This window comes from Dinoponera quadriceps, unplaced genomic scaffold (assembly GCF_001313825.1).
Source record: "Dinoponera quadriceps isolate SergipeBrazil2010 unplaced genomic scaffold, ASM131382v1 scaffold192, whole genome shotgun sequence".
NCBI classification, from domain to species: Eukaryota; Metazoa; Arthropoda; class Insecta; order Hymenoptera; family Formicidae; genus Dinoponera; species Dinoponera quadriceps.
Window position 1 is genome coordinate 481,392 of NW_014554324.1, and position 11,817 is coordinate 493,208.

The 11,817-nt window shown below is 45.6% G+C and overlaps 1 protein-coding gene across 5 annotated transcripts in view; it reads left to right on the forward strand.

Moving 5' to 3' along the window:
* The window catches only part of LOC106746598, a 230,760-nt gene that overhangs the window by 69,874 nt on the left and 149,069 nt on the right, over nt 1–11,817 (forward strand). For 3 of the 5 annotated variants that reach the window (XM_014623364.1, XM_014623356.1, XM_014623382.1), the window contains one exon: nt 7,006–7,011. The exons of the other annotated variants lie outside the window; for them this stretch is intronic. In XM_014623364.1, the coding sequence (XP_014478850.1) occupies nt 7,006–7,011 (6 nt within the window). The remainder of the gene's footprint in view (nt 1–7,005; nt 7,012–11,817) is intronic. 5 annotated transcript variants of the gene reach the window in all.

Sequence of the window (11,817 nt, forward strand, 5' to 3'; positions counted from 1 at the left end):
TGAATCACGTATCCCAGACGAAAGGATTAATTATAATTATACGGAAGTTCATGTAGAATTGTTGTATAAGTTACAGAGGGGAAGCACCAAGACCGGCCACTTTGTTCTTCGGCCTCCGAAGGTATAGAATTAAAAAATTACACGCATGAATGCAAAGCGGTAACGTTTCTCTGCTAAGATGCACCGTGGCTTTTTTGAAAATTATTACGATTCGGTGACGAAGGATAAAGGATCGGTTGTGTTTTAGAAAGTGATTTAGAAAGTGCAAAACTTAGCACTGTAGAACAGTACTGTCCGGGAAATTACTCATCGCTGGCTTGTTATTGAAAAATTTACAAGAATATCGCTCGGGAAGGACTTCAGCACGTCGGGAGATCAATTAATGCTAATAGCACAGTAACGTAACAAGCAAGCGTGCTTGCAAACAGGAATTGTCAGCTCCCACAGCTATTACAGGCAGTGGACGAAGTTCATGTACTCTTCGACGGAATTCGGCACTTTACAGCCGAGAAACACGAGTGTCTCATTCATTGTCCGCACATATGCCAGCTTTTTGGTGCTTTCTCTCTATGTAATTAACACGTGTTGACACAATTGAATCGATATTTGAAATTTCTTTGCACAACCACCCGTATATAATAGTTTCACTCAATTAAACGTCATCATTAAAGGCAACATTACCGACATGAACGGTCATTATAATTGTACTCGCGCAACAGTATTTTTACCGTGTGGATTTACGTAGTCACACACGACTGTTTACACCACCACGTAGACGAAATTCGTAGACACAATTGCCACGCATAATCATTTTTCCCCAAGGATTGACGTATCCGTGCGACAGAGCGATCGCTGAAGCCGATAATCTGAAAAACCTGTCGGTCAAGCTTCCCATCCGCGCGAATCTTCCCCGCTGGATCTTCAGCGGAAATTAATTCCCCTCTACCTTCCGTATTGTCTGCAATTATTCGAAAGTATCTTTAGGCCCGAGAACGAGTTCCCTCTCTCTCTCTCTCTCTCGCGACGAGCCGCGAAGATAATCGCGCCCGATTAGCTCGCGACTTCCGCACTAGGCGTGAGAGAGAGAGAGAGAGAGAGAGAGAGAGGGAGAGAGCAGGTCGGAGCTATCGCGCGACGATTTGGCACAGCCAGCGAGAAAATTAGAAGGATAAGCGCGCTTTACCCTCCCCCTCCCTCCCACCCTCGCCGAGAGATTCCATTATTTCCGCTGTGGATTAAAACTGAAAACTTTATCGCTTACGCTATCGCGTTCGCTCGGGCTTCGCACGCGCTCGCTCGCTCTCGGAGGATCTCACGATGCGCTTGATCTACCTCTACGGTTCGGTTCAACGGGACAAAAGTCTCATCGCGCATGAGACCTCGGATGTAATATTTAGCTCGCGTATGGAGACCGAGACATCGTCGAGGCACCGTCGAAGTAACCGGACAGCTCCTCCGCCCGCGGAATTAAGTCTCGATGACGCGAACCGACGATGGGGCGACACACTGTCGTTCCGCGCGTTCGGACGGGAATCGATCTCGGAGGAGCTGCTGCAATTTTTAACAGCGCCTGACAAGTTACGACGAGTCGCGCAGCGCGCCTCGACGGTTTCATCGTAGCGCGAAATTGATTCCCCGGGCTCGAGGAGAGAAGAGTTTCGACCTTTAAATGTCATCCGCGCGCGTTCCGGTGCGTTCTTTTTGGAGAATTCAGTTTTATACGCGCGCGAAACTGCAAGTCGGGGGGTTGCGAGGAGCCGGGGAGGAGCTTCCGTGACCGCGATTCGGCGAGGGAAAGACTATTTAAGACGTTTCTCCGCACCTTTATAACCGCTGGGATTGAATCCGGCCTGCGAATAAATTCGACGTCCGCGGAACATCGCATTAGCCAATTCCGCTTGTAACGGCGGCCCCGAACAGCAAAGCGGGGCTCATCGCGCGCCAGAAAGTGTGTCTTACGTGTCGCGGACGTTTCCGCTCGTACGTAACGTGCGTGGTGCTATGCTGATTTCGCTATTTTGTCGCGGATTATTACGGATGCGACAACGCAGTACGAAAAATTTCTCCGCACGAGGCCGCTCGTCAGCTTACGTAATTTTCAACAGGCGCGTATTGATTCGCACGAGGTGCGCGAGACGCTTAAAATGTCACGTGAGAGTTAGTGTTCCGTTACATAATTTAAATAATTCCAACGTACGTCGGAAGATTTTCGGATGTATTATGCATAACTGCGATGACACACGTTTAGCTCGATTTATCTCTCACGTTTGTGATTTAAGACATTTCTCGCGTCTGTGTCGGATTTTCAGTCGCGGTCTCTGGTAAATTTAAACTTTATCGAGCCGAAAGATACCAGGGGTTAGACATCATATTCGAATCTCTGGATTTCCGTCGCATTTATTCGAATAATGGAACTTTGAAACGCGAGAGTTCAAACACACCCGGATATTCGAGTGTTGGGATATTCGAAACTTCAAGAACGAGCGAGTACGTGTGTGCGTTTTGTAGGCGTAGTAAATAGTATTTACTGTCCTAGAGAATTCTTTTTTGCATTGCATGCTGTCGCATATCATGGTGAAATTTGGATTTATTTTAAAGTTGGGGAGATTTATTGTTTGTGCTTTCCTCATTTACTTCGTCGACAGCAAAATTGAAGTAAAGATACAGAATAGATACCTAAATAACACGTATGTCTATAAGACGTCTCAAAGTTATCCTATTGTTCAAAAGACGTCTTTACGATGTCTTAGAACGTCTTAATATTATCCGAGTTAAACTAATACTCTCGCACACCGTTTCGTTGCACTCTCCAAAATTAGTTCTGTTAACACCTTCTATATTTCGGATCCTCGAATAGAGCTCGAAACTTTGAATAGCTCGATTTCAAATCTCTGAATTTTCGAACGCCAAATATCGAGTTATATCAAAGTTTCGAAACCTCAAATATATATCGAGTATCACTACTCTCCTAGAAAATATTTTTCTACAAGTTCATTTAAATGTCCGAGTAATAAAAGTGGACGCGAAACGAAGTTAAAGCGAACACGCGCGAGTACAGTTCTATAAATACGAAAATCTGTGATTCATACTTTTGTCTCATTCATCGACATGTTAAGAGAGATATTTAAAACTAAACATTGGTTAAAATTTAAAGGGGTCCCTAAAAAATTTTTTCACACACGCGAACCGCCGTAAATAATAACTCCGCGCGATTATTTAAACGACGGTAATTCATAATGCGCTTTAAGGATCGCGCGATCAAAATGACACGCGTAAATTGTATCTAAACTTTTCGCAGTATCCTATTTTCGCCGTGTTTTCCCCGGTAGTTTACCGTGCACGAAAGGATTAAAAACGAATATCCGGCCGTGATTTGTTATTCCGTTTCACCGACGGCTTTCCTCCTACGGTTTGGCGTTACGTCATGAAAATGCAAATATTGTTGCGCCATGGAAATCTAAACGCTATTCTCTTTGAGCGAACGAGCCACTCGCCGGAGGATTAGTTGGTTGGAAGGAGGAAGATAAATGTAAGATTCGCATGTGATGCTTCGGGAGCGTTCGTTACGTGACAGCTTGATATACCGGGTGGCCTGGTAGCGAAGACTTTACTCGCGCGTCCTCAAATCCCTGTTTTGTAATCTCTATTAATTAATTAATTGCCGTCGTGTCACGCGTTGCCGACACGAACGTATCGTCGGATTGTTTATCTGATAAACTCTGGGAAACATTTCGCGAATGCGTGTGTTTAAATATCTCTTACACCTCGATGTATACGTGGAACAATAAATAACTTTCCTTTCCATGACTGCATTATTCAATTAAGACTGTTTTGCACAATTGCGTGAAAATATTACGAGATAGTGGGGATAGTTGCGGGAATTCCCGGGTTAAATAAAGATAAATCACCATAGCCGGGCGTGTTGAAAATTGACGTTTTGAAGTAGCGATTCAAAGAGACGGGGAGCTCCCGAATACACCTCGTGATTACGCGATTTCGCAATTATCCGCTCCGTCCGTTCGTTCCTCCCGAGCCTCTCGTTCGGGGATTCGCGAAGGAGCGCGAGGGGTGATCTACAAATGAGGGTTTCTTCTTATCGCCGGTCAGATATATTGGCTTCCGGTTCGCGTTACGTGCGATGCGAGACCTCATATAGTAGGCGTGTCGCGTAATTAAGCCGCCAGAGATTTGCATACGATCCGCCTTGTAAACGCGCGCGCGAAGAAGAACCGTCTTCCACCCTCCGCATTCGGGAGGGTGGTTGGTAGATAGGTAGATGGTTGGGTGGTTGGGGGGGTGTAGGTAGGTAGGATTGCTCGTGGTTCACCCACCGTGCTCTCTCTCTCTCTCTCTCTCTCTCGCTCTGGCGAGAGCGTTCTGACGCAGACACCGCTTTTTGCACGCGTCTTATCCGAGCGCGATCTAAGAGGCGGGCGCGTCTGCATTGCAAATTTCCGAAATCGAAGAAAATCCGTTTTGTCATCCGGCGAGACGGAAGGTGAGTCCTGCTCGCTGCGACGCCACACGGACAGCCGTTGTTGTACAGTTGATGACGGAAATTGTCGTCGGCCACTCGTCGCTACCGACGCTCCAACTTCAGAATTCGACGAGAGTCGATCGAACAAACTATCCGAGTGTGAGCTCGCTCGAGCGAGTTCCCAAACCTGTTCGACCTGCCCGTGGACGATCTGCATTTTCATTCGTGCGTGCACATTCACACTGGCAAACACGCACAAACACACGGACACAGCACGCGACTACGTAATGAGAAGTTTTACCTGAGACGCCGCTGCGCTGCCATAAAAATAAATGCAATTGTAACGCGAATCGTCGATGCGATTGCATACGCATTGCATTTGATATTTCGCGGGAAACTCGATAGCTCGTTGCACCCGCGATTGCAATCTCGTGGTTCGATTAAAACGGACGCGCAACCTTTTTATCAAAATCGTGAATCTCTCTTTCACCCTCCCCCCCTCCCCCTCCTTTTCCTTTCTCCCTGTTGCTCTCTTTTTCTCTCTCGTGTCTACCTTCTCCCTCTTTTCTCCCCTCACTTGGCAATTTCGGGTGGAATTACGCTTGTTTTATGGCAGTGCGAAATATCGCATGCGTTTACAAATATGAGGCCGCCGGCTGAAACAGAAATTGACTCGCGCGCGCAAGCCGAGCTTGATTCCCCGTTCCGAACAATTGCGGTGGTCTAATGTTGATCAAAAAACCGCCACGGGGGGCGAAATTACGGTGGTTCGGGCGTGAAAAAAATTGTTGCAGGCGCGTCTCGCGTAAAACGCTGTTGAAGATGCCGCAATTTGGCCCCTCCGGTTGATTCCTTTTTTTTTCTTTTACGGCACGCACACACCCCTTGCAATTTATCGTCATAGTTGCTCCCCTGTTTTCCGAATAGCGCGTGTCCGACGGGAATTAAAACGAGCGCATTAAAACGCAGAAGATAAACGACCTGAATTATTTATTATATTTAGAAATAAAAGTGACCTCTCTCTCTCTCTCTCTCTCTTCCCCCTCTCGTTCCTCTTTAAATTTTTTCGTCGTGATGTTATTCTCTTTACGTTTATACTCCTTCGTAATTTTATCGACTTTAGTACCGGTGCTAAAAAATATTACCGAGTATAGCGCGCGTTACGTGGCGGAGCGGCCGATATTTACGCATCGCAAAGTCAACGTCACGGACAAGTAGGTGCGCCAGTGCCGTTCGTAATTGTCCGACAGCGAGACGACGTTACATTCGTGACTTTTGAATGGTCGTCGTCGTCGTCTTAGAAATCGTCCGCCTCGGCACCAACGCCCCGAGGACGGCGGCGTACCGTTGCCGGGCGTAGCATCGCCCTGAGTTTTTCGCGTTTCGTCTTCATCGGCTAAAGTGCACCGTACTTTATTTCACCCGACGCCGTATACAGCCGACTTATGGACATGAGGCGCAAGACAACTCCCCCGGCCCCTCACTAAAAATGCACTGTAAGGCAGCGTAAAAACTCACCCCGTAACGGCATCGATACGCCGGGCGCATCGCGATGAAAGTGCACTCGTATAATACGAGTGCTCCCCCACGTGCGCGTAATGCGTTTATTTTTCTAACGAACGCACACAGCACGCCGGGGAACGATTCTCCCCTAGAAGTTAGCGTGATAATTGAGGATCGCGTCCCCGCGAACGAGATCGATCGACGAGGGTGTGGGGGATGAGAGGGAAGCGGAGACGTATAGTCAGTCACAAAAAAGGTTGCGACCATTTCTTTTTGTTTGGTTTATAAATTTTGTAACGCATCTCGCGTTCAATGGGGGAGTTTATCTCTTGGTAATTCTTAAGAGAGACATTTTCCTACCGGACGCGAGATGCGTTGCGAAATTCATCGAAAGGTGTTGTTTTTGTTACTGAGTGGAAAGAAAAATGGTTGAAAAATAGCTAATGCCACTGAAATTCTAATCATTTTCGCTATCACACATATTTTCTGTTATTCTAACAGCAAAATAGTGAAAAAGGGAATGTATCGAAAATAAAAAAATATTTACTCGGGCACGGGTATCATATTTACTTAAATCTAAATTGTTATTTGAATAGAGTAAACTATTGCTTTCACGAAAAAAAAATACGATTTAAAAAAATATACATTTTCTCATTTGAAAAAAATTTGTGCGATGGAAAAATATATACATTGGTATAAGTAAATATGTTATTAATAACTACGCGAACCGGGTAAATATTTTTTATTTTTTCGCTCGCAATGCGGTATCAATATGCATTTTAGTTTATTATTATTAATATTTGAAGCTTGAAAAAGGAAGCATTTATCCGAGAGAATTATTTATAATATTCGATTTAATTATTTATAATGTCCGATTTCATTATTCGGCTTAATTACACGATATATATGTACGATATCGAGATCTTTGCGTCGACATTCTCTCTTTCATATCCCGACTGTATTTTACATCACGTGTGCAAAATATGTATATATGAAAACCCGAATGGTTCGCTTCTTTGTTTCAGATAACGGTAAGTGGACGACGCTGGCGGCGACGCGATTAATCGCAGGCATTCGCGGGGACTCGGAGATAAAAGTAGCTCGAAACCCGGCTGCAAGTGCCAAGAGTATGTTTAATATCTGAGTAATGAATGCTTTTACGATTTCTTAATGCGTCAAAGTGCGTGCGCGATACGGCAGGGGGGCGCGCCCGGGATTTTATTTACCTCTCGCGAATCCGTCCCGGCCGTTTAATTGCTCTTCTTGCCTTGTAATTTTCATGCCGGGCTTCTTACCCGCCCTTTTTTATCGCCCGGTATTTAGCGGCGGATTCTCTCATTAATGCACGATTTTTCGCTTTTTTACCTCCGGGTCGTTTGAGCACGGCGATATATTAATCGTCCTTCCGTCCCGACTTCATTTTCGACGGTTAATGCTTCCTCGTTGTTCGATTTTGTCGCGCGTGTGCCCGATGCTCGCGCGAGTTTTAATAATAATTCCGGAAGTCACGGGCAAATTTTCGCGCCGTTAAACGCCCTCGTGATTCATCGACGTGTGTGTGTGCGAACGTGATTTTATCGGTGCGCGCGACCGGTACCTTCACATCTCGTCACACCTCGTTATTTATCCGTTAATCGCAAAGAGACACGCCCGGTATTCTCAGTTACGGCGCGGAACGTGGAAGAAGGATGCGCCGCTCTTGGCACAGCCTGAGCCGCATCCGGTATATAGATTGTCGTCGAGTTAATTTAAAGTCGTTGCTTATTACGCACTTCATAATTAACTTATCTAATTATACGACGGAATCGTTCTGCTTCCGCGACGGCGTGAAGTTTGACGCGCGCGCGCGCGTGCACGCCGTCGGGAAGCTGTTTCGCGAATCTTCCCCTTGCGCTTCGTCCAAGTGGCCATCATTTTTGAACTATATCCGTCGCTGTGACATTCAGAGAGAGAGAGAGAGAGAGGGGGGAGAGAAGGATTCGATTTATTTTGTCACAAGTACTTTTTGTCGGGCACGTCTTGATTCTTTCAATCGTTTCTTGTTATGCAAACTCTCGAGTGACTTTCATCTCGGGTTATAGAATTTCAACGTTTGCGCAGCCCGAGCGATTCAATCGACACGATGACGCTTTTACCTTACCGTATAAATCCCAAATTATATATTTCCTCAAGTCGTCGTTATTTCGTTGAAATTTATGTACCGGCAAAAAGATACCGGCAACGTTTGAAATGTAGAGCGCTCAACCCGTACGTATTCTCGATACCGGAGGATTAATCCCGTATCGCGACGAAACGTGATATTCATCGATTACCAAAGATTATTACAATTCCCATTATATCTTTATAATATCGCTGCGTGTGTTTTATGTGTATTTTATTTATGAAAACTTCCTCTCTCTCTCTCTCTCTCTCTCTCTTTCGCTCTTGTTTGTATCTGTTTGTATTTTTACTTTCTATTTATGTTTTACATTTAAACTCATATTTAAACTAAGATCACATTCTTTGTACTTGGTTTGTTTTTCGGAAATTTCCTTTGAGGGCTTTGTCTCAGTGTCAATAACGCATCTTCCCCCTCCACCTCTCTCTTTCTCTTTGAAATATTTACATTGCGTAGAATATTTCATGTGACTTGCATTAAGTCTTGCAAGGGAACCGTCGGAAATGTTCCTCGTCGATTTTGATAGACTCCGGATGTATGAAGCAGCAAAAAATAACAGTCCCATGTTTTGTTTATGCATTCATTTCAATTTTCATGTGTTCGTGGGTTAAAACAGCACCCTCGAAGATAACGCGAATATTTAATTCCCAGCGAATATCATCGAAACCGGTGCGGTATGTGCAAAAATATTTTGCACACAAGTTTTATGACATTTTACACTTTTCACGGTGGTGCATTCAGATTTCTCGAAAATATCGGGCCATTTTTGGAATTCGAAATTCCGAAACAGCGTTACCGCACGTGAAACACTGAAAACAATACAGACCTTCCATAATGATTTTATCATAACGAAATTTTCACGTTGAAAAGTCGGAAATTTTTATATTAGACACTTCATGCTATTAAAACACTAACTTAAGCATTAATTTGAGCCGCGCTCGATAACTGAAACGATACGAAGGAAAGCTATAGCGAGGTATAAATCAGGTTAATCAAATAATAATTATAACACTCCAGCTCCTCCCGATCGTCGCCGTGATACGGCATAAATAATTGAAAATGCGCCGCGCGCGTTTCTTCTCTTCGCTTCTGGCTAGAACAAATAATCGCCGGAGGTGGATCGAGTTTTGTCGTTGTGGGGGTATAACGACTTTCCGGTAAATTAGAATCGATAAACTATCGATATATAGCACTTCCAGAATCCGCTAACGATCTTTTTGCACGGCGCGCGAAACGCCCGCGCGCAAAAACACGATCGCCGAGCGCGTCGCATTGAAAGTTTAATTATGCGAGCGTGATGAAAAATCGCCGGACAAGCGCGTCGAGACGATGTAATCGCGCGGCTAATGTTTATTAGCGCCGCCGCGCAACTTAACACAACATGCGAGGTAATAAGAGACAAGATTGTGCTTTACAGTCGCCCCTCCTCGTCTTCTCCCGCGGTCTCGTTTTTTTCCCGTTCCCCTTTCCTGTTATCATTCGTCCTCTAATGGGAACACGTTAATTTCGTGCGTGCTTTTTTTTCTTCTCCTTCATCCAAGAAGATTGTTACACACATAATCATGGCCGCTTCGTCCGAAATGACAACGATAACGAGAAACATATCGAGAGAAACGAGCGACGCTCGGTTGTAAGTCGCAACTTCGGGATAAGATCAAAACGGAGACGATCATTTTAACCAGGTGATCTCGAATTTTTCTCTACTATCGATGAGAGAGAGAGAGAGAGAGAGAGAGAGAGAGAGAGAGAGAGAGAGAAGCAAAGAAGGGGTGAACGCTCGAACGCGTTTTATCTTATTACAAAGTTCACATTCTTATGAGCTCCATGGTTTTATGTTATTACCGCAGAAAAGAAGGAAAAATACGCGAGAAGCTCTTGAGGCGGAAAGCAAGAGAGAGAGAGAGAGAGAGAGAGAGAGAGAGAGAGACGTGGCAAGGACTCGCGGAAATTTCTGCCGGGGATTTCTGTTTCTTCTGAAACGCGTTCGCGCCGCCTTTGTCCCGCCGTCGTGCATCTCGACGGGCACTGCGCGCTCAATTTCTCTTCATAAAATCCAAAAGAGACTCGAAATCCACTCGCGTTCGCGCGCCCGCGTACGCTCGAAATGAGGTGTGAAAGAAGCGCGCGCCGCCCCTCCGCGAACTTAAATCAACATCATCAGACACGGCTAGATCGATGTAATTGCTGGTGCTGCGATTTAATGGTCCACTCTTCGACCCTCCCCCCGCGGACCTCAACCTCCTCGCCCTCCCCGTTGCTCTTCCTCCTTTTCCTCCTCCTCCTCTTCTCCTCTCCCCTTGAGCTCCCTCCCCCCGCGTTTCCGCTTTCACTCGATAAAACCTGCTTTGCAGCTCGCAACCAGCCGGCCAGCCGGCGCTTCATCGCGAAAATTGAGAGTGCAATTTGTAAGCTACCTCCCTTCCACTCTGTTGCCTCACTGATATTAACCCCGATCGATGCAGCGAGTCACCCCTCCCCTCCTCTCTCTCTCTCTCTTTCTCTCTCTCTCTCTCGTTTGCTCTTTCGTTCTGCTTCCCCCTCGGCTGGTCGTGATGTTTCGCGTTCGGATAATGACGGCGTGCCGTCTTCGTGCGGAGATTTCGTGTGGAAGGTAGCGGAAGTTGGGCGGATCCGCGAAATTTTTAGCCGGACGTCCAGATTGCATCGTTGTACGGGGAGCTTCACAGGTCGAAGTCAACTGGTTAGACAGAGAGAGAGAGAGAGAGAGAATGTGTGTGTGCATGTGTGTCTACTTCTTCGTACAGCGGTTACTGATTTAATCGAGCGCGCGACGATGTTGTGTTCTTTCTACCTGTAAATGTGCGAAATTTACAAGTATAATGATTCATGTACAGGGTGAGAAGATAACTATTACCACCCTGAATATTTTCGAAATACGAGAGTAGGGGAATAACTTAGGCAGCATAAATTGCACGATCGATGCCAATGGTCATCACTTCGGGAACACCTTCTGTAAACGTCATCTTCTTTCATCCTCTACTAATTGTCAACAAAATATTTCTATTCTTCAAAGTCATTCAACGTCGGTAACTATTGGGTTGATGCAAAAGTTCGTTCCGTTTTGTTAACCAATCCTTCGCTGAGAAAACCCAGAGTTTCTACGAACGCGGAATCATGCAGATACCGGAGTCATCGAAAACAGCGCATATTTAATGGATTGGCTATATTTTAAAATATATAAATGTTATACGTATACGTTTCGATGATAAAAAACGGAGTGAACTTTCCGCGTTAATAGTTATCGCTTCACCCTCTATACAACGAGTATCAAAAATCGCCAGTTTGCCCCGTTGTTTCCGCCCGCGAAAGCTTCGGTCTCCTCCCATTTTTCTTCCGAATCAACAACGATCGTTTTAATCGTTTTCACAGAGAATACGCGACAAATGAGAGAACGACTGCAAAACGCAACGATAAAAACGCGCGTCAAGTGGCGCCCGAGCGCAATATTTTCGCTATATTTAAATCGTCATTACTGGAACGCGAAATCTCTCGAAAAACTCGCGCACCAACGAGCGACGAGTTAGTTCAGAAACTTCTCGAGTAGACTCGCTCGCTCGCTTTCGAGCGGACATCGACAATACTCGATACGTTCGAGAGTTCAAATTGAGCGCCGAACGAACATGCAGAATTTGTCGATGGTCGCGCGTCCACCTTCCCC